At 44.3% G+C, this 27,941-nt stretch overlaps 1 protein-coding gene across 13 annotated transcripts in view; it reads right to left on the reverse strand.

The window, feature by feature from the left end:
• DGKI (diacylglycerol kinase iota) overlaps positions 1-27,941 on the reverse strand; it is a 504,889-nt gene that overhangs the window by 283,531 nt on the left and 193,417 nt on the right. For 11 of the 13 annotated variants that reach the window (XR_007920530.2, XM_051849034.2, XM_051849035.2 and 8 more), the window contains exon 3: positions 27,385-27,480. The exons of 1 other annotated variant lie outside the window; for it this stretch is intronic. Coding sequence is in view for 10 of the 12 variants with exons in the window: in XM_051849034.2 (XP_051704994.2) it covers positions 27,385-27,480 (96 nt within the window). In the remaining 2 variants the exon portion in view is untranslated. Of the gene's footprint in view, positions 1-24,989; positions 25,026-27,384; positions 27,481-27,941 lie in introns of those variants that run through there. One more of the 13 variants, XM_051849044.2, reaches the window with a different exon arrangement.

Consider the following 27,941-nt stretch of genomic DNA (forward strand, 5'->3'; position numbering starts at 1 on the left):
ATTGCCATTCTTTCTGTTACCAAGCAAATCTGAAACTTAATCCTAAAGATTAAATAATGTGCCACACTTCATAGTCTTTCACTGAGTAGCTCTGCGTCCACAGGACTTAAAGTGGCCTGAGCTGTCTTTTCACAGTACAATGATACCACCACTAACTATTGAACCTACAGTATTGAACCAGGCTCTTCATTCTATTTCTAAATTTCTTAATCCAAGGATGGAAATGTTCTTACCCCTCCATATCTTATCATTTTTTAATTCTCAGCCAAGTAATTACGTAACAGGATCAATATTCAAATTTCAGTCTGAGTTCAAAACAAGCATTCTTCACTATACATTGCATACACTTGTTGAATTACCACAAAGTACCCATAAATATAATTAAAATAATAATTATTAGCTAAAAAATATATTGTTTCCCTTCTACCAAACAGTCTACCTTTTAAGGAGCCAATCACTTTTGGTTTCTATTGCAGGCACAAAAATGTACTAAACTACTTTGGTTTCTGCCCAAATCATGCAGCTTATAAAAGAAAACAACAACAATAATAACAAAAGCAGCAAGGGAAGCTAACATGAATACAGTACTTTGCACTCTGATATAATTCACTTAACCCTGACAGTCCTACCAAAGAGGTACTATTCTTATCCCATTTTACAGATGAGAAAACGAAGGCAGTCAGTGATCTGCAGAATCAGCTAATCAGAGCACAGCAGAGCCAGGCGGTCTGGTTCCACCACTCATGCTTGTGAATATAATGCAATCTGGCCTCCGTGAAAGGCAGTTTAAATTCACAATAAAAAGCTTTTTAAGGTTTTTCTTTTCTCTAACAAAAAAATAGGCCTGTAAGGACAGAGATGAATGTGTGGAATCTAGATTCCATTACTGCCGACATTACATAGAATCTAAGTTGCAATTCTCAGGCCTTTCTACAAAGGACAGGCTGAAAGGAAGAACTGTATGAATAATTTTTGTGGTTTGAGCACTGAAAGAACTTTCATATACAGAGCCAGTTGATCAGTGAGTCTGTCAAAGCATCCGAGTGGGAAAGGCTAGGCTAGATGCTGGCAACTTGGGGCTTTCTTATGAGGAGCTTCACCTGCTCAGGTACAATTTTTGAGCTAACGGTGGCAGGTAGATAAGGAACCAAGTCTTGCTGCTGCCAAAGGAGACTGGAGGAATAACAAGCAACCACCTTGAAAGTGACAGCATACGCGGCCAGAAACTGTGGTCCACTGTTTCCTTGACTGCTCTACCCATTCCACAGAGGGCATGGGCCCATGTTGATCCCAGTGACTAGCCATGTCGTCATCCATCAGCTAAGCGCCAAAGCCACGGCAGCACTGCCAGGACCAACCTGCAGACCATTCCCCACTGATAGGCTTTCACGCACCTGCTTGCTGATGCTTGAATTGCTCTTGGCTTTCCTCTTCGGGAGGAAAGAATGTGGTCTAGAACACTGAATAACTGACAATCAGCTGGTTTGCAATTAACAACGCAGAAGCCAAACTAAAGCATTTAGCTACACTATTGAAAAATATCTTGAAAAGAAATCAAGAAGGAAAACATAAAATAGTAGTAGTAATCATGGCAGCAGCAACAGTCAAAGCACCAGTAGTAAAATTCTAGTTTGCAAATTTTCATGAGCAGAGCACCCATAAGCAAATGACTATCGCCTCCTGTTTGCTAGGAGTACCCTGGTCAGATCACGGTTTTAACACCACTGGCAGAAAATGCTTGGCGTAGTTGAGTCATGTTGCTAATCAGAGTAACAGTAATTCCAAGGACTGCAGACAAGCAAAGCAATACTATCAAGGGCAGGCGATCACTGACGGACTATGATTTACTAAGGCCTGAAAAGCGTCCTTCCTGCCCAACAACTGCTATGCTGTCTAGCTGTGTGCCTCACATCATGCTCTGTGTGTGGTTCTCCAGAGCTCTGAGGTCACCTAGCAGCACGTGAAGGGGACACGGAGCAGGCTCCAGAAGTCCTGTGCTCTCACTGATACCAGATTCCCTCCTTCTTTCCTGGTCTTACAAACCAGGCTTCTGAGTCAAAACCTCTCCTAACTAAGGGATCCGGGCAAGAAGGGTCTGAGAGACACTGGGTCAAGACAAGTGAGTTCTCAGCTTCCCCAGATGATGTGTGCATACCCCAACATCACCCACATGGACTGAGTCACATGTTCCATTCTACAAAGGATACCAAGCAAAGTGCTTTATGTTATAAAACTCACTTGAATTAAACAATGTTGAATTTCAAAAGACTTAAGACATATCATATACACCTTTGTCTTGGAGGCAGAGTGTGCAGACATAATCCGAATTTTTCCCTCATAAGCTACAACATGATGCACTGCACTTATAAAGGACAGTAATGTCTTCATATGTTTCCAGTCTTCTTGCCTGACTAGAGCTCTTTTCAGGTCATTGCTCTTATCTTTTGCTGTTCTTGATTTCCTAAATGATAGCTTCTAAACAGCTTTTAATCTGAAGAATCAGATAATTACAGTTAATAATCCTATGTAACACTAAGTGAATAAATTTTGAGAAGTTCAACATCTTTTTCATAATGGTAGAGAACGTGATTTTCAGTTCCTCACTTAATGAAAACCATTTTGGTGAATCCAAAGTCCTAACTGTTGAATTCTTGGCTTATAACTAAATTTCAATTGTTCAATTTGATGTAGCTGCATAGTAAAATGTGGGAAAGAAAATACTGAACACTTGAGGAATTTTGTGCTTGATTATGTTATGATTTTTATTTTGAAGGTTTAAGCTAAATACAAAGATAAAAACAGAGGAATCTGAACACTGTAAGAACTGTAAGTATTCAATTTTTCCCAAACAACTCTTATTGAAACCAGTAATTCCATTCATTATGAAAGGTATAAATTAAATCATGAAAGGTCATTAAAAACCATTCAGTTGTTAGTTGTGATTCTTCATATTGGGACACAGTTGCTATAAAAATCTAGCACATTGTTCACAAAAATATTGTCTGGGATACTCAGCACATTAAAATTTTAATTATAGGGGCTGGTGTCATGTCCCAGTGGGTAAAGCTACCACCTGCAATGCCAGCATCCCACATAGGCAATGATTCATGTCCTAGCTGCTACACTTCCAATCCAGTTCCCTGCTAACGCACCTGGGAAAATGGCAGAAGATGGCCCAATATTTTGGCCTCTACCATCCATGTGGGAGACCCAGAAGAAGCTCTTGACTTCTGGCTTTGGCCTGATCCAGCTCCAGCCAATGCAGCCATTTGGGAATGAACCAGCAAATGGAAGTGCATGCTCTCATTCTCTCCCCCTCTCTCTTTGCTTTTCAAATGAATGAATAAATCTTAAAATGAAACTTAAATTCTAAAAGTTTAATAATTTGTTATTAATAATGAATTTAAGAGTCAAGTCAGTTCACTGCTTTAAATATCAAGGAGAGCAACCATAGCACCATTACTAAAGGCTCCCCAACTCTATCAGTGCTGATTTTTTAAAAATTTTTTTTAGATTTTTTTATTTTTGACAGGCAGAGTGGACAGAGAGAGAGACAGAGAGAAAGGTCTTCCTTTACCGTTGGTTCACCCTCTAATGGCCGCTGCAGCCAGCACACCACGCTGATCCAAAGCTAGGAGCCAGGTGCTTCTCCTGGTCTCCCATGCGGGTGCAGGGCCCAAGCACTTGGGCCATCCTCCACTGCACTCCCTGGCCACAGCAGAGAGCTGGCCTGGAAAAGGAGCAACCGAGACAGAATCCAGCACCCCGACCGGGACTAGAACCCGGTGTGCCGGTGCCACAGGTGGAGGATTAGCCTATTGAACCATGGCGCCGGCCAATCAGTGCTGATTTTTAACAACAGTCCATCAAATTGTGTGTGTGGGTGTGATATTTGTAGAGACCAACAATATAGGATATACTATAGACCATACTCCACCAGTCTCATTCTGACCTAATATAAACATGATCAGCACTTGAATAGCAACACAATGATGTGCCATGCTTTATGATGGAGAGTGTAACAGAACTAGCTGCTGTACAATGTGGCGGGTCTTCAAACATTCGTGGAAAGTACATTTTATGAAAAACTTTGCATGAATTTTAAAAATTTTTGCAACAAAATAAACTTATAATTCCACTTTTCCATGAACTTTTTGAAGTAACTTTGTAATTATAAAAGAAAACACAGATTTTTGACTTTGCCCTATACTATCTTCAATGCTATGGGCACTGCTGTAAGGATAGCTCTTTATCAAACTTCAGCTCACATCAAGCTTGGAAACAAAATCATCAGTGTTACACCACTAGAGCTGGGGAGGCAGCTCTAAGGGACAGAGGGATGAGAAGTCTGTAGCGGTAGAAAGTGTACAATAGTCCATGATAACAAGGTTAGAACCCAATCCTAGCCCACCCATCCACATCCCTTGGCTGTAAGTCTCTGAACTACAGGTGCCATCAAGAATGGTAGTTTTAATTCCTTTGAGCAGAAAATACAATTCCTTCTTAAAAAAAAGTATCTGGTGATAGTTAATAGAGTTTTATAGAAAGAGAAAAGGGAGGATGTAGGGAAATGAAAGATAAAAATGAAAAGAAGGGAAGGGGAGTGGTGGGACTAGGTAATTCATGGCCTTGGGTAACCTTCAAGGCCCTAGTTTTACCAACCACTGATTTAGGAAAGCATTGAGGCCTCTTTACTACCCATAGAGACTGGAATTAACAGTCTGAAACATGACCCCAAGAATCAAGTACAACACATGTTACTAGCATCCCAATTAGACACACACCAAGCCTGTCTCCTACTGCAGACTGACAAACCGCCACAGATTTAATCAAGAAAGATCCCAAATGGAGAGAGTGGCAGGGGAGGCAGGGTTGGGTGGACAGGGCCAGGGTATTGCCTTCCTTTGTCTCCCAGCCCCAGGAGAGCTTAGAGGTCAGAGCGGGCTGTTTCAGACAATGGCTTCCCACTTGCCACAAGGAATCCCTACCTAGTCCTGGAGGAGGTCACAGAGAGGAAAGGGATGAGGGTCTGGGAAGGGGCTCAGGCAGGAAGCAGCGCTGCTATTAGTGCACAAGGGAGCAGAGCAGGCACTGTAGGGGAAGGGTCAGATGGGGTTGAGTGGTGGAAAGGTGGGGGATAAGCCCCTTGGCCTTGGTCTTCCTAGATCAGAAGATTCCCACTGAGGAACAGAAAGGGAGGGAAGGCTGGAATCAGGAAGAACGGGAAACAGCAGTGGGGCAGAGAGAATGCTCTTCTTCCCCCTCTCTCACTTTAGACTGAAAAACTCAGCCCTCAGCAGCTCCTGGTGGAAGGGATGGGAGGGCAGACAGTACTCCCAGGCAGACTGAGAGGTTCCTGCCGGATTTGCCACGGTGGAGCTAAGAGAATGCTGAGGGTGGGAGGAAAATGCCAGGCCTTGAGAATGTCAGGAATTCAGTGTCCTTTCAGCAGAGGCTGCCTCTTTGAACAACACAAACAAGAACTCTGCTGCTGTATAATCCAAGGTAAATGAAAACACGAGTTCTCTGATTTATTTAAAAACCCAATTAGAAGAAATGACAAGCAGACTTGGCAAATTCTGCTTCTCTGGGGAGCCTGGGATGCAATCGGTAAATTGGTATTGGGCAAAACGAAGAAGGACATTATCTGGAAGTTCCATTAATATGATGTCAAGGCTGAAACTTGTCTGCCCTTCTTTTCCTTCAATGGAACACAGAGCATTTAGGACAAACCAGGAGTGAGGGCTTACTGAGTCCCAGCACTGCTCCATTGTGGGTACTCGACAGATCACCAAGCCTGTCTAACAACAGGATTTCATCATCGTGGACCAAGAGGAGAAGATGCCACACATCTGAAGGAGGCTGGTATCCAAGTGGAGACTCAGAACTCTCCTTAGAAGGTCTCTGTTCCCAGTCCTGATGGCCTGCATTGGCCCATGATGAACAGCTGGCCTTCAAGCAGCAAGATCAGTATGTGTGTGCCGTGTGTCCTCTGGGTGGAAACCCTCTGATTCAGCACCCCTCCCCCGTCCACCAGGACACCATGACAGAAGCATCTCAGAATCACCTTAAAGAAAAAGCAGCAGGAATAACTGCAAGCTGGGTGGGTGACTCTTCAAAACCAATGCGTCAGAATACCCATGTGCTGCTCCAATAGACACCCACACACCCAAATAGGTACGTGCCAGTGACCTAGAATCAGGACGCTCGGAGGCAGCCTACACAAGTGAATTCATCGTGTGGCTGAAACACTAGTAACCACTGGCTTTTCCAGAACGTACTTATGAAAATGTAGTCAGCAAATCCTGCAAAGCATCACTGTGTGAGAAAGTCCATGTGGATGCTATGCTGGATGTAAGAGGAATTTTCTGTTCTGGTAGACACTGGGAAGTTCTTGAGGAGACCAGAGGGACGGTAAAGGCAGGGTCATCAACAGGACAGCCACACATGGCTAAAATGTTTAAGGAGCATGCTATAATTTAGAGGAGGGAAATCTCAGTCAGAGTCCATCAAAAGGACCTAAGAAAGAAAGTAAATCCTTGAATTCAGCCTCAAGAGATGCATACAACTGAAAAATCAACAACATTCCATCGGAAGAAGATCCACAGTCTCACTATCGAGTAGGCACTGATGCCTCCTAAAAGGAATGGAGAGTAGACAGGTCATACCTGAGTCACTGGGCTCACGCATGTCCACATGCATGAGTCATCAGGCTCAGGGTTGGTGCTGAGTGTGGAGGTGGGGCTGTGTGTTCTGGTCTCGAGGGTTGGGGCAGTGGAGTGTCCATGGACCTGAGGAATGGGCATACTGGCTGTGTTAAGAAACCAAAGGATTGTGTCACAAAGCACTGCAAGAGAAACACCAAAACAGAAGGATTCCAAAGAAGCCAGGGTTAAAAACTGTAGTGTTATGAGAACGCGCAGATTCCTCTGTTTGTCTAAGCTGCTATAAGCTAACACAAAGAACACTGCCTGCCACAGATGGTCTGAAAGCAAAAGGAGGAGGGAAGAAAGAGGCAAGGGCTTGCGGAGTGGGGCTTTCTCCCCACATATGCCATCAACCCAGTCCCAATCTGGAGAACTGGTGGTTTGGGAACAGGAGGAGGCAACAACCCCACAAAGACATAAGTATTCTCATGGTGGGCAGTGCCAAAAAAGGTGGTAATGAGGCAGACTAACAGTGTGTAGGGAGTAAAAGACTTCCACAAACCATGGAGGGAAAATGGGGTAGAAACTTCACTACAGATGTATGACTGTCTCTGAGCACAGAGGTGATGATTTCCGGGAATCCCCAAGAGGCCGATGGGAAGGTTATCGCTCAGAAGGTCAAGGTCTTACATACATGGTGGAATAAGAACCAGGAGCTAGTGTTACTGCTGCTTACGTGTCTCATCTGTGTCTACAGGATGGTCAACATATGGAATGTTACCTGAGTAACACTGTTGTGGGGTGGGCAGACGACAGATGAAACTAGGCTGGACATGGGCCAGCTTCCATGTTCATAACAGGGCTCCCAGACTGGGTGATACAGATCAGGCTATGAAGGGTGACTGAGATAAGGGTTTTTTTCAGCTTTTAGTATTTTGTTTAAAGCTGTATTTTTTAATTTTTGAAAAAAAATTTTTAAGGTGAACCAATTTCATATGTACAGATTTAGGAGCATAGTATTACTTCCCACTCTACCCTCCCTCCTGCCCACACTTCCATCCTCACACCTCCTTCCTTTCTTACACTTTAATTTTTACATTGATCTACTTTCAGTTTATTTTATATTCATAAAACAAACAGTATAAAAGGAAAAAAATTATTCAACAGTAAAGACAAGGATTGTAAACAATCATCGAACCTTAAAACATCATTTTCACTCATACATATTACATTTTTTAATACTCTATTAGTTACCACAGATCAAGAAAAACATATGGTATTTGTCTTTTGGGGACTGGCTTTCACTAAGTATAATGGTTTCTTTTCTTTTTTTTAAACTTTTATTTAATGAATATAAATTTCCAAAGTACAGCTTATGAATTACAATGGCTTCTCCCCCATAACGTAAGTATAATGGTTTCTAGTTATATCTATTTTGTTGCAAAAGATAGGATTCCATTCTTTTTATGGCTAAGTAGTATTCCACACTATCCCTATAGATAGACAGATAGATAGATAGATAGATAGATCTATAGATTTTCTATAGATATAGACAGATATAGATATATAGTCATCAGTTGATGAACATTTGTGTTGATTCCATACCTTAGCTATTATGAACTGAGCTGCAATAAGCATGGGGGTGCAGATAACTTTTTTATATGCTGATTTCATTCCTTTGAGTAAATTCCCACTAGTGGGCTTGCCGGCTCTTACAGTAAGTCTATATTCAGCTTTCTGAGTTATTTCCATATTGCCTTCCACAGTGGCTGTGCTGTTTGCATTCCCACCAACAGTGGATTAGGGTACCTTTTTCCCCACATCCTTGCCAACATTTATTGTTTGCTGATTTTTGAATAATAGCCATTCTAACTGGGGTGAGGTGAAACCTCCTTGTGGGTTTTATTTGCATTTGACATAAGGTTCTTGAAAGCTTTAGAATTCTTAAAGTCTGGGCTACGAGGTTCAAACTTTAACCATTAATAGGTAAGAAGATACAGTACTGTTTTTGAGACTCACATTGGCCACAAATAATAATTTAGCAATATGCAGCACTCTCAGAACAGAAGGAAGTAAGTAAATGAGATGAGGAACTGATTAACTTAGTCATACTAGGTGCAGGCACTGTCTCAGGCATTGGGAGACAGCAGTGCACAAAACATTCAAAAACTGTTGAAGGTGAGGTCGCAGACACACTGGCTGGGAAAGGCCCCTCGAAAGAAACACATCTTGGCAAACACCTACAGGAATGAAGAAGTTCATGGCCATGATGCATGGGGGGAAAGAATTTCAGGCAAAGAGAACAGTATATGCAAAGCCCAGAAACAAGAGGACACTGAGATGTTGGGGCATGGCTGGGGGCCAGTGTTGAGGAGTGGAGTGCTGTGGGTAGAGAGGAGGCCAGAATGCTATGGGATGTGGCAGGTGAAGAATTCAGCTTTGTTTCTGGAAGAGAATAAGTAATGAAAGACCACAGTGGTGATTAGTTGACTACAGCCCGATACAGAGTGAGAAGAATGGACACAGAAAAGAAAGGCAGTGATGTAAGAGTGATTAAGTCAGAGTACATGTCCCTCCCTCATCGCCGTCTCATAGGGTCTTTACTCAGGCTATCATGAATTTCTCGTACTTGGGATTTACGTCTTTCAGGAGGATAATGGATAGCCGAGGATAGCTCTGTTCCCACACCCTGGTCAGCTTTGCCATGTGTGCACACCTGACCTACTGCTCACACACAGTCTCATGGCTGGGTTACGGCTGGGGCTCCCTCTAAAGCATGGCAATGGCACCCATTTCACATGCTCTTCCAGCAGAGGGTCTCATTGCAGTTCTGAGGAACACATTATCTGAAGCATCTTTGTGTGCAATGTGATCTTGCCCCTTTGTAACCTCAGATGTGCACCTAAATCTTGAGGCTCAGCCAGGTCCTCCCCGCCCAGATCTATGCACACAGGGTCAATGATATGGCTCCATAAAAGACACACAAAGAGAAAGAGGGAAAGTACCTGAATGCCATTATTTGGACATGAAAGAAAGCTTTATATTTCCCCCCAAACCAATGCATTCTATAATTTCTATTTGAACAGAAATAAAACCAAAATCTTAGAGCAGAAAACCAAGGAAAGAAAAGCAATTTATAAATTAAATATAGGAACTACAGATACATTTAAAAACCTTTCCCCCTGCTGAGTGGTGGCCAATGGGGGTCTCTCTTGAGAAATAATTTGCTAAGAACCAAATTGCTAGAATCACGCTGATTCAAGTTAAAACTTTAGGTGGTAACGAAGGATAACTCATCATCGTGTTTTGAACATTAGATCAGGATTGGAAAAAAGTAAGATCAGAAAAGTAAATTACTTTAAGATGGGGAGGGGTACATGTCAATACTGCAAAAGTTTACTCATATTAAAATTTGTGGTGGTGGGTCTTGTGGCACATTGGATTAAGCTGCCTCTTGTGTCGCTGGCATCCATGTCAGAGTGCTGGGTGCAGTCCCAACTGTTCCAATTCTGTTCCAGCTTCCTGCTGATGCATCCTGGGAGACACCAAATGATGGCTCAAGTGGTTGGGCCCCATCAGCCATGTGGGAGACTTGGGAGGACTTCTAGATGCTCAACGTTGTCCTGGCCCAGCCCTGGCTGTAGTGGGCGCTTGGGCAGGGAACTAGTGAATGGAAGATCTGCCTCAGCCTGCCTCTCTATCTGATGCTCTGCCCTTCAAGTAGATGAAAATAAATAAATAAATAAATAAACCTTAAACCCATCAAATAAAAGGCATTATCACACAGCAGGTTAAGCCAGACTTAGGACACCTGCATCCTGCATCAGTGTGCCAGTTCGAGTCTCAGTCACTCTGCTTCCAAACCAGCTTCCTGTTAATGAGCCTTGGAAGGCAGCAGAGGATGGCCCAAGTGCTTGGGTTTCTGCCACCCACATAGGAGACCTGGATGAGTTCCTGGCTCCAGGCTTGGGCCTATATCATCTCTGGCTGTTGTGAGCATTTGGGGATTTAATTCTTTTTTAGTATTAGTAGATGTAATAATTTTTAATGAGCAAAAAGTAATTGGTATAGTGATGTGCTACATAATGATATCTTAGTCAACACTGGAGTGCACTCATATACCATGGTACCTACCACATAGCCTGAGTGTGTAGCAGGATCTATATCTCGGAATGCGTAAACACACTCTATGATGCTCACATGGTGACAAAGTGGCCTAACAAGGCATTTCTCAGAACATGTCTCCATCCTTAAATAGCATAGGACTGTTTAATGGGAAAAAAGCACATGTGAATCTTAGAAGTCTACATCTTGGAACTAAAGTGGTTGCCTAGCATACCACTACGAGCTTTTGTATATCTGCATAAAATTTAGAGGACACAGGCACAAACTGTGGCTGTTCTTCGTGAGCAGTATGGTGAACAGTCTGGTGTGTACCAGTCGGCATGAGAAATGGTGCTAACCACGAATGCCCAGAGACTGCTGAGCAGTGCGATGCTTACTATGCCCTTCGCTGACCACTGTGCCGCTCAGCCATTCCTTCTGCCTCCTTCTTCAAGGCCAGGATGGATTCAAAAAGAAGTTTAACTCTCCTTCCCGGCTCTCATTTTTACCCATGGACACTTCTTGTTTCCATAACTTGCTATCAGCCTTTGTTTCCACTTTGTCTTTCCTTTGGTCAGCTTAGTCATGGCCAGTCACTAAATTCAGTATTTCTCATAAGCAATCTTCCTGTCTGATTTTTCCAGCTGCTTTGTGACTGCTCCCTGTTAGATTTGTATGCTGTCTTCAATGTTATTAATTATATTGGCAGCTCAAAGTCGCTATACAGCTTATAGTTTGTTAACTGAAGTGCTAATAAACACCCAAAAACTGTATATAAAAATGATTATACATACTCATAAGGGGCATAGATTTTTTTATGCAGAGGCTAAGATGCTACTAAGGACATCTGCATGGTATACTAGAGCGCTTTGGTTCAAGTCCCAGCTCTGCTTCCTATCCCTGCTAGGTAGCTGGTGATAGCCCAAGTACTTGGGTCCCTGCTATCAACATGGGAGGCCTAAAATAAGTTCTAGGCTCCTGGTTTCAGCCTAATCCAGCTCCAGCTATTGTGGACATGTGGGAAGTGAACCAGCAGATGGAAGATCTGTCTGTCTGCTTCCCTTTCTGTCTCTCTGCCTTTTAAATTAATTAAATAAGCAAGCATCAGACACTAATAAATAGAAATCCACAGAATGAGAGCCCTATACCCACAAGCATGTATTCACAAATTTCAAGAAGATAGATGTGAGTGAGGATGGACTGGACACATTAGAGAAGTCAGAATGAAAACAAGTTAATAGGACATGGTGTCTCAGTATTATCTTAATGGTTTTCTCTGGTTCAGAGGTAGTATATCATGGACATAGCAGAGCCTTGAGGCTTAACATAAACCGGATAATAGTAAGCTTTGCCTTTTAATCCTTGCTGGTGTGATAACATCATATCACCATCTTACTTGTATCAGGAATGCTAACATGTTGTCATTATCAGTTTATGTTGTAGAAATAGATGGGATTGTTTTTTGAAGCCTACAGCTTTATATTTCCAACCAATAATTTGGAAATATTTGCCTTCATACTAGAAACACGTAAGAAACTATGCCATGCTGCAGTAAGTTGTCTATCCTCTCACTGCTGTTTCTTGTATTCCAAGACATTGGTGACATAAGTAAGACAAAGTGTCCCAGTAAATCTATCTTAAGAAGACCAACATTCCAGATATGGTTCCCCCAACACTATCTACAATTGGTACAGCTTTTTTCACTGACACACACACACATGCCTACGCTCATTTCTAATGAGTAGAACACTGCTAGAGACAGACATTAACCAGAAGGCTGGCAGTATGATACATATTATGGGCACTAGACACACACAGTATATAAAGACAGCCATATCAAATAAGCAGGATTCACTAATTTACAGCTAAGACAATTGAAACCCTATGACACTGAGCAAATTGCTAAAGAAATATGAGCTAGGAGGAAACTCGTTCTTTCTGACCCAAAGCCATCTTTCTCTATTAGAATTTACTACTTCTCACTTATTTTCTTTGCTAGTAGTAGATTCAGGAGCCAACACTGATGAGGATAAGGAACATGACATTTGAGAAGATTGTTTTATATGATCTGTTCTCATAAGATCCCTATGAGTATGGACTAGCAGCAAGCATACCAGGACCATCTGTGCCAAGTAACTAAGAAGTATCTGTTGTCCATTTAAACCAAACTAAAGGGGCTACAGAAGGAATGCCATTGTCTAACCACAGCTCCAGCCCCTACAATAACCTGTAGCAGGGGTTGGCATTGTGGCACAGCCGGTTGGCTGTGGCTTGCATTTCTGGAATCCCATGTACACATGCTGGTTTGAGTCCTGGCTACTCTGCTTCTGATCTAGCTTCCTGCTAATGTGTCTGGGAGGGCAGTAGGTAATGGCCCAACTTCCTGGGCCTCTGCCACCCTCTTTGGAGACCAGATGGAGTTCCTACATCCTGGCCTTGTTCTGGCAGCTCTGATTGTTGAGGTCACTTAAGGAATAAAAAATAATAAAATAAAAAACAAATAATAATACTCTGCAGTAGTGAGCAGTCAATATCCCTCCAAGGGCATTACAAATAAGGCAGGAATTCATATATTCCACACTGTAACATTATAAGTATAATGATATTTAAATGGAAGGGTTGGAGTGGGTGCCGAGCCTAGCAGTTAAGACACCCACATCCCACCACAGAATACCTGGGTTCAATGTCTGGCTGTAGCTCCTGGCTCCAGCTTCCTGACTAGGCAGAACTTGGGCTGGGGGGTGACTGCAGATAGTTGGGACCTTCCTCTGCATGTGGGAGACTTGGACTGGTTTCCTGGCCTCAGGTTCCAGTCCTGTCTAGTCCCAGTGGTAACAGGCATTTGGGGAGTGAACCAGCAGATGAAGGTCTCTCTCCAATCTGTCTCTCTGTCCCTTTCTATCTCTCTGCCTCTCAAATGCATAAATGACAAAAAAAAAAAAACCTTCTAAAAATAGAATAAATGACAGGATTTTTCTGGTGACAGCTGTCTATGTATACTCAACTTTCTCTCAACAATTATACCACTGATCTCATTCATCCATTGAATGAAAACTTGTGGGGGTATATTTTTTCAGTGCAGTCACCTGTTCCCAGTGTTTGTATAAGAGAATATAAAACACACAGAATCCCTGGGGCAAATGAAGCTTCTATTCTAGTTATGGTTATGGGTCTGTTATGGTGGGGACACACAGGAAAACAAATGAGACAGACAGTTACAGTGAAGACAGCAGGTACATACAGGAGCTTTTGGAATTTGATCGACTGCGATGTATACTGTAAGTTCTCATGAGAAGGGGAAAGAGCACAGTCAAGGGGATAGCTTAGTTGTTTGTCCTCATGAGACCAATCCTGTTTTCCCCAATATGAGAGAGGTAGCAAGCGATTTGAAGACTCACCTAACCTAGTACTCTGGGTTGCCTATTTGGGTTCAGTGCCTTAGAACCACTTTCATTCAAGAATGCTAATTGTAGTTTATAGATTTAATTTATTGAGTGGTCATGATTTGCTACACTACTAATGATCAAATATGCATTATCCCACTTAATTTTCCCAAAACCACAAGAATCAGGTTTCATCCACATTTTACATATGTGAAATTTAGGCCTTAAAGACAGTATAACAATGGCCAGTACCACACAACCCAAAGCCTGGAACTCTCAGAGTCTGCATTCAAAGCCAGTGCACTTGATTCCAAAGCTCACACACACAGCATCATCTACCCCCTCTTAAATGAATACATCAAAACAGGCTTTTCCATTTCCTTGTGTTGTTAAGGCATCACCTTCTGAAATTTTTATCTGTTTGGCTATGAAGCAGGGAACAACAATGATAACAGCAGAGGAATTCTGGAAAACAAAGACTGTCAACTTTGAGGGCTAGTAGTAATTTGGAGTAACTGCTAATGCAAATACTGGTTCAGCCAAGATTGACTATTTCTGAGCAATAGGAATGTTGGTTAAAATCTGCTGCTGTAAGTAGAAGATGGCCCAAGTCCTTGGGCCCCTGCACCCATTGGGGAGACCTGGAGGAAGCCCATGGCTCCTGGCTTCAGAATGGTGCAGCTCCAGCCATTGTGCATTGCAGCCAATTAGGGAGTGAACCAGCGGATGGAAGATCTCTCTCTCTCTCTCTCTCTCTCTCTTTCTCTCTGCCTCTCCTTCTCTCTGTGTGTAACTCTGACTTTCAAATAAATAAATCTTTAAAAAAAAAAAAATCTGCTGCTCTGGGTCCCTGGCACTGGAAAGTATTTGTATTCTTGTGGGCATTGCTCAGGTGACATGCAAACTCCATGCTGAATTAGATGCAAATTGTTTTTATTATTAAGTTACAGGACCATACAATATCAATCACTTCACAAAAACACATGCCCACATACAAACACACAAATGCAGCCTCAATATAAATGTGTCATTGCAGAAAAGATGATAATTGCGCTCAGAGGCTCAAACAGTAAGGATAAAATAAGACACACACACACATTTTGGCTTAATGCAAAGTCAGTTTAAGGTCAACCGACTGCACATATATGAGAAAGTTAGATGGCTGTGCATGGCAGTGTGGCTTTTCTTTCCTTTACCTTTTGATGGACGTGAACTGCCTGCCATGGACACCCACTGAGTTGTCGTGGATCAGAGATGTGTATGAGTCCTCATAGAACCACAAGGCATTGTGTGAGCATTTCTCAAATAGTTCACTAAAGCCTGAGATCCTGGAGATGGCAAACGGTGGAGCAAAGAGTGGGTTCTGTGGAGGAAAGAGTGGGTTCCACATACCTATCCTCCCCTCAAAACAAAAAAAGAGCTCCTATGCTCTGTGTGCCCTTATTTGAGCTTCATAAGCTCTCTAGTATATCAAAAGCATCAACACTTTCAAAACTTAAAATCCCAAGCCCCTTTCAATGAATAATAGCCCTTATTATTTTTATATGAGTTTAGTGTTCTCCAGAATATGGCTTTGGGGAAAATGGACTGTGCAAATAGACACTTGTACTATTGAACCCCAGTCACCTAGAAGAGAAAGAATCCTCTGAAACCATGGCCTTGACATCTCACATAGTTTATCAGTATCTATTGTGTGAAGCGGCAGGATTAGTATTACATCCTCCTGCAATGCATAGACAGACCTCTGTATCAACAATAGCAGTTATAGCAGCCATTGTGATAGTTGTCATAGTAACAATGGCTAACATTGCCTGAAGGCCTACCCTGTGCCAGACAGAGTTCTCAGTGTGCACACGGAGGGCCTCATGAAAATGCTCAACCATCTGGCCAGACACAAAGGACAGCATCACCTCTGCCCAGGGGAGATCCTACCCCCTTCCTCCACTGATTTCCACCAGCTAGGAAGTCAGTAGCGGAGAGGCTGTTCATGGAAATTCTTTTATTAAACCGTCTCTGTTGATGACGATGCCTTCCCTGAGTCATCTTGATTCATTGGATCCTCAATATCCTAACGGTGGGAGAGGCCTCTGGCAGACAGTGGCCTTGGCAGCTCCCTGGCTATGTTGTCTTCAGGCTGGCACCCAAACAACTCAAAACTGGCTCTGCCTTCTGGGCTTTACCGCGACACACACAGCTCCCTCTGACAGCCTGCACCCGGCTCCGCCAATCTGCCATCTGGGGTGTGGATCATCAATCTGCCACGCTGGACAACCAGCATTTTGAGGCGGACAGAACAGCAGCAACACGCAGGCAGATCTTGGTGCATTCTGATTCCAGTGTTGGCTCTCTGTGGTGTACACCTTCCAGACCTGAATACACAGATGGGCAGAGTCCCCAGCAATGCATGCTGGGCTCTGATTCTCTCTCATCTTCCCACCCACATCACACAGGTGCATATGAACTAGCATTCGCACATGCTGCTGCCTGGTGCTCCCGTCTTCCTGAGATGAACATACAGGGCAGAGACAGGTTCAGAGTCATTTTCACGTCTGAACAGCAGAAAACTGAAAATTTCCTTCCAACAGGGCAGAGAGGTGCTGTGTCTGGATGCTTCTTACACCTTTCTTCTAGAACCCAGGGCTGTGGCCAGCATCACCGTGTTATGACACCCCACTGCAGGCAATAATGAGGCCTCCAATCTGCCAGTAAGAAGACACAGCCTGCGACATGTTTTCTAGAAGGAGTAGCTCTGGTTTGTCACACTCTGTTGCCCCACCACCACTACCACCGTGACCTAGTGCGAATGAGGATACGGTAGACAGCAGCAAAATGGCAGGTGAAGGTAGACAAGTCTTAGTGCTGGGGTTAGATAGAATCACACCAAAAAAAAAAAAAAAAAAAAAAAAAAAGACCTTGTTACAAAGTCTAAACTACTAACTACCTTGTTCAACTTAATGATAATGAACTATAAGTAAAAACATAAAGAAACAGGGCAGAATATACAGATTGTAGTAAATTTGATCCTTCTAATAATTTTAAGAGTTAGATCTGATCATCATGGTTTACAGAGAAGCCTGAGGCTCAGAGAAGCAGGGCTCAGCTTGGACTTTTTACCCAGGTCTTTTTGCCTCTACCCTGTGCAGCTCTCAATCCCCACTCTGTCGACCTTCATATCACCTGTGCACTTAATTTCCCTCCTCAGTCAAACTTCAGGCGGCAGAGGAAGACACCTTAGAATCAAGGTCAGGTGTTATGGGTGGGGTTGGTCATTTTTCCCAAACATTACCCATAATGCAAAGATAAATGCGAAAACATGAACAAAACAATAGCAAAAGTAAAACAGTACCTATTAGCCTACCCACAATAAGAAAATGACATAAGCACATTTTAAAATAGAGGAGATAAATTTGGAAACAGCATTCTGATGTCTGACAGTTCCTTTTTTCCTCTTACCCAACCTACGCGCTCTCTCACGCACTGAAGCATCTAGCTACTCTCTTCTCTGCAGCTCTCGGCTCTGACACCTATTTGCCTGTCTGCAACCACTCTCCTCTCAACCTAAATCCTGGAGACTGATTTAGACGCACCTCGGTGCGTGTGTGTGGGCAGCTGTGAGTTTCGCAATGGAGTAGGTCTCTGCATGGCCAGATAAGGTATCTTGCCTAACAGAATGGCTACTATATTAGGTTTGTAGTGCTGCCCTAATGAAGTACCACAGCTGAGTTGCTTAAAACCACAGAAAAGTATTGTCTCACAGTGGTAGAGACCAAAAGTCCAAAATCAAGGGTTGAACACCCTTCTGGGGCCTCTGAAGGAGAATCTATTCCACGCCTTTCCCCGAGCTTCTAATGATAGCCAGGAATCACTGGTGTTTCTCGGCTTGTAGGGGCATCACTCCAGTCTCTGCTCCCAGTATCCCATGGCCACCTTTGTGTATGCAGTTCTGTGTCCTCCCCTCTTCTTATAAGGGCACTTGTCATATTGGATTAGGGTTCACTCTACTCCAGGATGACCTCATCTAACTAATTACATCTGCAACAACCCTACTTCCAAATAAGGTCACATTCTGAGGGCCCGTGCAGAGGACTTCAGCGCATGTTTGTGAAGTACACAATTTTCCTCCTAACAGCTGCTATTTTCCAGGTGTGAGGATGAGGCCTTCTCATTTGGTCCAGACACTCCTTATGAAACTGATCAATGGCTGTCTACCCTGACAGTGCACACAATCATCTGCAGAATGATTTTGCTCCAATCAATTCATACCCTGTCCCACTCACTAGAGACCCTGATGTCAAAGATCCAGGCTGGGAACCAACACTTTAAAAACAGGATCAGAGCTAGCATTGTGACACAGCAGGTTAAGCTACCACCTGTGGCCTGGTATCCCATATAAGTGCCTGCTTGAGTCAGAGTTGCTCCACTTCTAATCCAGCTCCCTGCTAATGCATCTTGGAAAGCAGAGGAAGATGGCCCAGGTGTTTGCGACCCTGCACCCATGTGGGAGACAAGATGGAGTTCTGGGCTCCTGGCTTAGGTCCTGACCTAACCCCGGCAATTTGGGGAGTGAACCAGCAGTTTGAAGATATCTCTCTCTCTCTCTCCCGCTCTCTCTCTCTCTAGATCTCTCTCTCCCTTTCTTTGTTATTCTGCCTGTTAAATAAATAAATAAATCTGTTTAAAAAACTGTCGCTCCCCCTCTTCGTGGAGGAACGACACAGGACCCTGCGCTGTTCTTTCGTCTGCTCGGCCCTCCCCGGGTTTGCTGCTGGTTCTTCCCGGGTTGGCTACTATCCCTTCCACCTCCGTGGAAGGGCAGTTCCCCCTGGCCACATTCCCCACTTCCGCAGGGGAGCGGCACACCGCCGGCCGGCTTTCTCGGGGCTGCACAGGTGTTCCCCTTAGATGTTCCCGGTGCATGCCGTCTCTCTCCTCCTTTATAGTCCTCCTCCGCCAATCCTAACTCGGCTGCCCACACGCCGAGTACGCTGCTCTCCTCCAATCAGGAGCAAGTCCTACAGTTTATTGGTTGAACTGGAGGCAGCTGTGCGGAAGCTGTTTACTTCTCTCCCAGTGCCATATTGTGGGAGAGCAGATGCATAGAATAAGTCTTAATTCCAGTAACTCAGTCCAGTCCGGGCTGCTCCCCACAGATCCCCCTTTCTTTTTATTTTTTGGCGTTGATACGCGCCTGTCTTCGGTGTCCCGCGGCACACACTCTGCTCTGCTTGCTAGAGTTGCCACAGGTTCTTACAAGTCCTATCAATCAGGCAAACCAAATCCGGGTCCTCTCTTCGCCATGTTGTGAGGAGGTTTTTAGGCGCTGATGCGTGCCTGTGTTCGGTGCCCCGCAGCGCATGCTCTGCTCTGCCTGCAGGGGCTTACAAGCCCTAACAATCAGGCAAACCGAATCCAAGCCTTCTCATTGCCATATTGTGGGGGAGACTTATTAGTGTTGGTTCGTGCCTATCTTCAGTGACCTGCAGCTCATACTCTGGTCGAGCTGCTTGCTGGTGCTTACCGCCTTAATCAGGCAGACCGAATCCAAGCCTCCTAATTGTTGTATTGTGGGGAGGCCTTACTGATGTTAATTCGTGCCTGTCTTCGGTGACCTGCGGCGCATAAGCTGCTAGCCGCCCGCAGGTGCTCATCGCCTCACTTAATAAGGCAGACCGAATCCAAGCTTTCTTATTGCCATGTTGAGGGGAGGCCTTTCTATTTCTCTATTTCTCTATCTCCGGGCATTCCTATTTCTCCCATTTTACTTCTATCTTCCAGCATTCCTATTTCTCTCATTTTACTTCTAAACTTCTGTTTCTCTTATCCCCGCGGCTTCCCAGCGGCGCCCGCCCCGAGGCTGCTTCCCGGCGCCTCGCCCCGCCAGCGGGCTCCCGGCTCTGCGCGGCTCAGCTTCGCGCGCACACTCCACGGTCTCCACGCCCCTTTGCGTCTGAACCACGGCCTCGCGCCAGCCCCGCGTTCCCTATCTATTCACGCCCTGTGCTCTCTCTGCACGCAGCGGCTTCCGCGAGTCACACAGCGTAGCTTGCGTCTCCGCCACTAGCATTCAATCCAAGTTCCCCGGGCTAGCCTGGCGAATTCAACCCAGCTCACGTCTCCGCCCCACGATTTGGCCTCCCGTCCTCTGCTCCCCGGGCTAATCAGACGGATCCCAATCCGGCTTACGTTTCCGCTTCTGGTTTCAACTTTTCGCCCCCTATTCCCGGGCTAACTTGAGAATCCCAAAGTGGCTTTCGTTTCAGCCTCGGCCTGCCCCCCGCGGCTTCAATTTCCCTAACATTTTTCTCTACCCGGTATGTTTCCCCAAGCTTTCCTCCAACAATACTCCTCCCTCATTTCTCCTGGCCTCTCCCCACAGTCCACATCCGAGTCTGTTTGTTCTAGCTTTCACTTTCGCCTTCGACCTTAGAGATTTCTCCCAGCTTCCCCCTGTAGTCCGTATCTGAATCTATGCCTAGGCTTTCAATAGCTTCTTCCGGCACCTTTTTCGTCCGGCTTTTCCCTAGGCTGTTTGCTAGTCTCTCTCTCCGATATTTTCCCAGTTCTTCCCGTTTCTTCCCTCCTAAGTTTGCTATCCATCCTAGGTTTCCTATCCGAGTCACGGCACCATTATGTCGCTCCCCCTCTTCGTGGAGGAACGACACAGGACCCTGCGCTGTTCTTTCGTCTGCTCGGCCCTCCCCGGGTTTGCTGCTGGTTCTTCCCGGGTTGGCTACTATCCCTTCCACCTCCGTGGAAGCGCAGTTCCCCCGGCCACATTCCCCACTTCCGCAGGGGAGCGGCACACCGCCGGCCGGCTTTCTCGGGGCTGCACAGGTGTTCCCCTTAGATGTTCCCGGTGCATGCCGTCTCTCTCCTCCTTTATAGTCCTCCTCCGCCAATCCTAACTCGGCTGCCCACACGCCGAGTACGCTGCTCTCCTCCAATCAGGAGCAAGTCCTACAGTTTATTGGTTGAACTGGAGGCAGCTGTGCGGAAGCTGTTTACTTCTCTCCCAGTGCCATATTGTGGGAGAGCAGATGCATAGAATAAGTCTTAATTCCAGTAACTCAGTCCAGTCCGGGCTGCTCCCCACAAAAAACATGAAATACAATCAAGCAAATTGAAGGAAAAAACAAAAATAAGTAAAATTAAGAGGCTGGTGTTGTGGCAAGTGGGTTAAGCCACCACTTGCAACGCTAGCATCCCATAACAGAGTGCCAGTTGGAGTCCCATCTGCTCTGTTTCTGATCCAACTACCCACTGTGTGCCTGGGAACACAATGGATGATTTCCCAAGTATGTGGCTCATGCCACTGACATTGGAGAACTGGATGGAGCTCCTGGCTCCTGACTTTGGCCTGACTTGGGAAGTGAACCAGCAGATGGAAGAGCTCTCTCCTGTTTCTGCCTCCCTCTCTCTGCCACTATGACTGCCAAATAAATAAATAAATATCTTTTTAAAAAATTAAAAATTGCAATAAGTGACTATAAAGCTCACTCAGAAATAAGCCCACTGAGGTCTATCTTTTAAAAAAAAAAGACATTTATTTGAAAGGTAGAGCTACAGAGAGGGGGGGAAGTACAGAGGGAGGTCTTCAATCCATTGGTTTACTCTCCAAATGGCTGCAACAGCTGGAGCTGAGCCAGGCTGAAGCCAGGAGCCAGGAGCTTCTTCTGGGTCTCCCACATGGGTGCAGGGGCCCAAGCACCTGGGCCATCTCCTGCTGCTTTCCCAGGTGCATTAGTAGAGAGCAGGCTTGGAAGTGGAGCAGCAGGGACGCTGCGTGCCGCAGGCAGCAGCATAACCCGCTACACCGCAATATTGGCCCCTGAGGTCTATCTTAAAAGTGATACTTTAAACCAGGAAACTGAGGCAAAAGGTACAATGATCTGTGCAAAGTTAACTCATACAGAAATTAAATAGCAGATTTCAAACCCAGGCCAGTCCAACACAGCGGCTATTCTCTTCCTGCTGTCCATCGGGATCTATCCAGGTCCATGTGACCAGGGCTATTGTCGAAATCTAAATATGAATGTAGACAAGTTTCTTTCAAGTATAAAAACAGGTGTGTATTTCTTTGGACTCTATAGGTTACTAGAGGGGTAATTCCCTCTGGGTATAAATATTTGGCTGAACATCTTCGCATACCCTATCACCATCCTTGAGAACAGTTCCATAACTGCGTAGGCACTAAACGTTGAGATTGCCACTTACTGGTCAGCCATCACTCCCAACCCTGGCTGAAGCTTCCTGGTGCTGCATGCTCAGCCCATAAACATTGTCAGGATAAATGAACGAAGATGTGGACATCAAAATACATGTCACCACATGCGAGCGTTCCTGGTTGGACTTTTATTTCAGGTTTTCCTTCTACGATCAGGCTGTGGAAAGTGACCCTTCTGCTCTAATTTCATTACTCCTGCATCCCTTTCTCCTCTCTAGACCAGAAAAAGAAACAGTGACTAATTTAGAAACGGCTGCTAATGTGGGAGTGAATTTAATCTCATCAAGTGTCTGCCCATAGATATTCCAGAGTATTAACTGTTGTCAGAGAGAAACATAGAAGAAAGATTTTAAAGATCATGTGATTGAGCCCCAGAGACTTTGGATTGAGGTCTCCTGCAATTGTACTAAGGTCCCTTAAAGTCGCTGCTTGCTTTCAGGACCTTCCAATATCAGCCCCCAGACATGAACCATATGACAGACAGCAGGAGGCCTTAGTTTCTATTTCAAATATAAGCTCCAAGTTCTCCGTAAATTAGAATGACTATCTCAGTACCCCTGATACAGCTCCGGTTTACCCCTAAAGTTGTAATAGCACATTTTTTTGGAATTGTTATTTAATTAATTTATTTATTTTCATTTTTATTTGAAAGGCAAAGGAAGAAAGGAAGACAGAGACACTCAATGGTCTTCTATCTGTTGGTTTGCTCCCCCAATGCCTACAACAGCCAAAACTAGACCAGACAGAAAGTCAGGGACCTGGAATTCAATCTGGGTATTCCATACCGGTGGCAGGAGCCCAAGTACTTAAGCCATTACCCAGTGCTTCCCAAGGTGTTCATTACCAAAAGATAGATCAGAAGCAGAGTAACTCTAACACAGGATGTGGGTTCCCTAAGCAGTGACTTACCGGCTGTGCCATCTTGTTACCAACAGCAACCACTCTCACTCACAAAATCGGCTTGATTTAGACGACCTGTTACATGGTCATGCTTCCTCAGTGCACTCACATTTCTAACACGCACTCTGAGCTTCAGTTCAGAAAACGCAGGCACAGGCCCCAGCCCATCCACCCCTGTTTCCACTCTTCTCTGACACACGGCTTTTGGTGTGGTCATGCCTGTCTCACAACTGCCACTTCCCTTCTAAGAGCTTGCTCCTGCCTCTGAGTTTGCTCCTCTTCCTCTCCCTGCCTGAAATGTTCTTCTTTGGCAGCCCCAATTCTATAAATCTTACCCATCTTTCAAGACTGAGCTCAGCCCCATTTCCATGAAGCCACCTCTGTCTACTTCAGCCCACACTGATTTCTGCCTTCTTTTAAACTTCTATTCATGGCATTTTCTTTGCTAAAATAGGGTAAGCAGTGAAAGGCACACCTTGGGTGGCTGATGCACCCTTCCTTTAGCACATTGCTTATACTTTGCTTGGAAGCCTGCAGGTACTTCCTGGTTACGGTCATTTGGTCCCAGACCCAACCAACAAATAAGCTTTTCTTCAAAGGTGGTTCATTAATGGCAATGGGGAAAAATCCCCAATTATAAATGCATGTGTTTGTTTTCTTCCTACACACCTGTTGTTCAAGTCTAAGAAAGCTGAAAACGAAACATTTAAACGGGCAACTCACACAGAGATTTCCTCTTCTGACCTCTTGTCTGGACCAGCTTTGAATCCTGCCTCTCAGCACCTCTGAGAGGCGGTCATTGAAGTTATCCATGAACTCTGCCTTTGCACTCATCTCTTTGTGCCTGGAGCTCTTGTGTTCTAGTTGTTAAAGTCCTTTCTTGGAGCCAGGATGCGGTGCGGCAGGTCGAGCCATTATCTGCAAAGCCAGCATCCCTTATCAGAGCATGGCTCAAGTCCTGGCTGCTCTGCTTCCAATCCAGTTCCCTACTAATGCACCTGGGAAAGCAGAGGAAGCTGACTGAAATATTTAGGCCCCTGAACCCATGTGGGAGACCTGGATGGAGTTCCAGGCTCCTGTCTTCAGCCTGACCTAGCTATAGTCATTGTGGCCATTTGAGGAGTGAACCAGTGGATGGAAAATCTCTTTCTTTCTCTGTCTCTCCCTCCCTCTCTGTCACTCCATCTTACAAATAAAGAAAATAAATCACTTTAAAAAATAAAATCTTTTCTTATCATGCAGCATTTTTAAAGTGAGGTCTGTGGGCCACCTGCACTAGAATTATCCGTGGTGCTCTTTTTTTAAAAAAAGATTTTATCATATTTATTTGAGAGGAGAGTTAAGACAGTGAGAGGGAGAGACAGAGAAAGGTCCTCCCTCTGCTGGTTCACTCCCCAAATGACTGCAACAGCCGGAGCTACGCCAATCCGAAGCCAGGAGCCAGGTGCTTCCTCCTGGTCTCCCATGTGGGTGCAGAGACCCAAGTACTTGGGCCATCCTCCACTGCTTTCCCAGGCCACAGCAGAGAGTCAGGGGATTCTCTGTGACTCAGTTCCACCTTCCTAACACCTGTCAATAGCAAGTTACTTCTCTTTCCTTCATAGCAGCCCTTCAAATTGTGGAAGACATCTCCCTACCATCCCTACTTAACATTCAATAACCCATGCTATTTAACTGTTTTTTTCAATAAGGTTCTGTACCCAGAACTAACTTGGGCACTCTGTTGCTTACCAATGTCTCTGCCAAAGTGCAATGCCCAAAGATGGCACCGTCTTCATGATATGAGCTGGGGAGAGAGAACCGGAACCTTTTTAATGCATTACTACACACTGGCAATTTTGTGAAGTGTATCAACTAACACGCCTGCCAGCTGATAACAGGACTGCCCATTTTCACCTAAACCAATCAGCAGTAAGTACTGCTATTTCATAACTCTTCACTAATTTTATAGGCACATGATATCCACTCCTCATGGCCATTTAATTTGAGTGCCTTTGTTTATATTTTTCACATACATACTGGGAATGGGTAGTTTTTGCAAATTGTCCTTTTTCCTTGTGATATGGCTTTGTTTTGTTTCAATTCAGTATGTTTGTCACTGGGCCAAGTTGGTCCTGTCCATGCATCATCTCACCAGATCCTCAACACAACCTTCCCCCAACTTTACAGGTGAAGAAACAGAGCCCGAGGGGACTCAGAGGAAGGAAACACAGCCAGGTCTTCAACTTCACCAGGGATTTACTGCTTCCTCAGTCACCACGTTTTGTGGCGAGAACTCTCCCTTGCAGATGCTTGCTCGGATGTGTTAATAGGACCAAGACCCTGGGATGAAATTATGAGGAAGGTTCAGAGAGACACTGAGAAACCTCACGGCTCTGTTTCCTCCCACTGAAACCTAAAATTTCCTTTATTCTCTTTTTCCTGACCTTTAGATAAGAATGACCACGTAACAGCAGGTTAGGGGATAGCGTGGTATTTACCAAGACAGGTTTGAGGAGGATGTATGTGTCTATTCATATATTCGTTTACAGAGATAAAGATATAGTTAACTCAAAAAAGGACCAGAAAAGGATCAAAGAGAGCAATTTGAAGATAAGGCAAAACTCTAACAAATCATCGCCCATCCGTTGTTTGCAGGATCAGCAGCAATTGCTCAAAAGTGTACGTCTCAGTAAGAGTGGCTTTCATGTTTTCCATTTTAAATTATCTGATATCCCAAGACCAGTGTTTATGCAATTAACTAAGACCCGAATGTTAATTCATTATTTATAGCATTTTAGTCCAAACAGCTGAGCTTCTCATGGATTTAGTTAATTTAATCAAATTCCATGCAATTATGCTTTAATTAAAAATACATATGCATAAAGTTGAAATGCTGTTATTTGAATCAATTCAATTTAAAACAAGATTAGGAGAAATTCAAACGATTAATTACAGATCTGGGTTAGATGCAAAAATTAAAATCATTTAATCCTACTTTATTTTTCTACCTAGAAGAAGGCCAAGACCCAAGAATCTGAGTTCTGAATGTCACACCATGAGTGCCAACCTTGAGTTCAAACCCAGGTTTCTTGACTTCAAATCCAGAGCTCGCTCATCTGGGCAACTCCCTGATGCTGAATATTCCTGACTTCACTCAGAAAAACTCTGCTCTTCCCAAGATTCTCAAAGGTTTGCCAAACAAAGTCCACAAACTAGAGGTCAAAGCAGCTGAAGCAATGTAAAGGCTTGTGATTACAGGACTCTGATTTCAGGCAGCCTGTTCAAAGTCTTGGGGGCTAGATATATTTTCCTGTAGGCCTTGACAGAAACTCAGTTTCTTCCTTATTTTCTATTAATATAAATATATTTATTTACAATTTCAAAGACCTTCATTTTGTCCTGAATCTATCTTTCATATAACAAAATTTTTTATGTATTCTGTAAATGATGACATCATTTCCCCAATATGTAGGCATATATCTTTTCTTTCTTCTTTACTATTCTAAGCTTCCCATTGCTCTCTTTTGGACCAATAGCTTCAAACTACACAAAAACTTCACTTTCTCAACTTTACTTACTGCCTGGCAACGATGCCTTCTTCATTGAACATAAACAGATTCTGCAAACAGGGACACAAAGCAAAGCGTACAAAGCAAAAGGTTTCCAAACTACCCAACTATTGCTAATTTATATCCTTCCCAGAAGACATCCATGCCCACTGCCAGCACAGGCGTCTTCACCCTATAACCCACCTGCATCCCCAGTATCACCCATTCCCACAGCCATGCCCTACAAACAGATTGCCCCACCCCCTTCCTTCATGCACAGGCTGTCTTCATAAGCAGAAGCTCCCTCCTACATATTCTCTCTCTCTCTCTCTCTCTCTCTCTCTCTCTCTCTCTCTTTCCACACACACACACAGGGCATCAGTATTCAAGGTGTGGCCTGCACAAGCAAATCCCAAAACCATTCAAACTGACAACCTGAAAACTCTACGATAAGCTCCCTCTGTAAACTTTAAAAACATTTGTGAAGTTTTCCATCTCACATGGACAGGCTCTTTCGAACCTCACTGTGGAAATGCAAGCATAGTGGCCCCCTCTGCCTTCAGACCCAGAGGCCCAGAGCTAGAGGACACACTCACTGCAAATCGGACTTGGCAGTTCTCCTCCCCCAGGTAGCAGAGGTCTCCTGAGACGTTGGTCTCCAGCCACAGGTGCTCTCCATTCACGGCATTCTCCTGCAAGGAAAAGACCCACCTGGCTTCAGTTTTCTTTCCAGGGATACAAGGAGAAGCTTTCAATTTTCTACTTGGAATGAGAGAAAGTTTGTGAACCTAAGAAGTGTAAACACTTCTTGACCCCCCCAGAGTATGGTTTGAGTTGATTCTACCAAAATTACAGAAACACAAAAAGGTATTTGGAAAGGCTGATGGAGAATAACTAAAGTAGACATTAGGTTTATAGCAGCTTCGTCTATGGATGTCATCATCTTTGAGAATATATCAGCAAAGAGAAAAAACACCTCTAAATGGTTCAGTGTAAAATCTTATTTATCCAGGCCGAACACCGCAAATTCTAGACAACTGAGGCTCAAATTCTATTTAAATTTGTCTTTACTCAGAGAGTTAACTAAAAAGGAGGATGGGGGCCCATGGTGTGGCTCAGCAGGTTAAGTTGCTGCCTGTGATGCCGGCATCCC

Source organism: Oryctolagus cuniculus, chromosome 3, assembly GCF_964237555.1.
Source record: "Oryctolagus cuniculus chromosome 3, mOryCun1.1, whole genome shotgun sequence".
NCBI classification, from domain to species: domain Eukaryota; kingdom Metazoa; phylum Chordata; class Mammalia; order Lagomorpha; family Leporidae; genus Oryctolagus; species Oryctolagus cuniculus.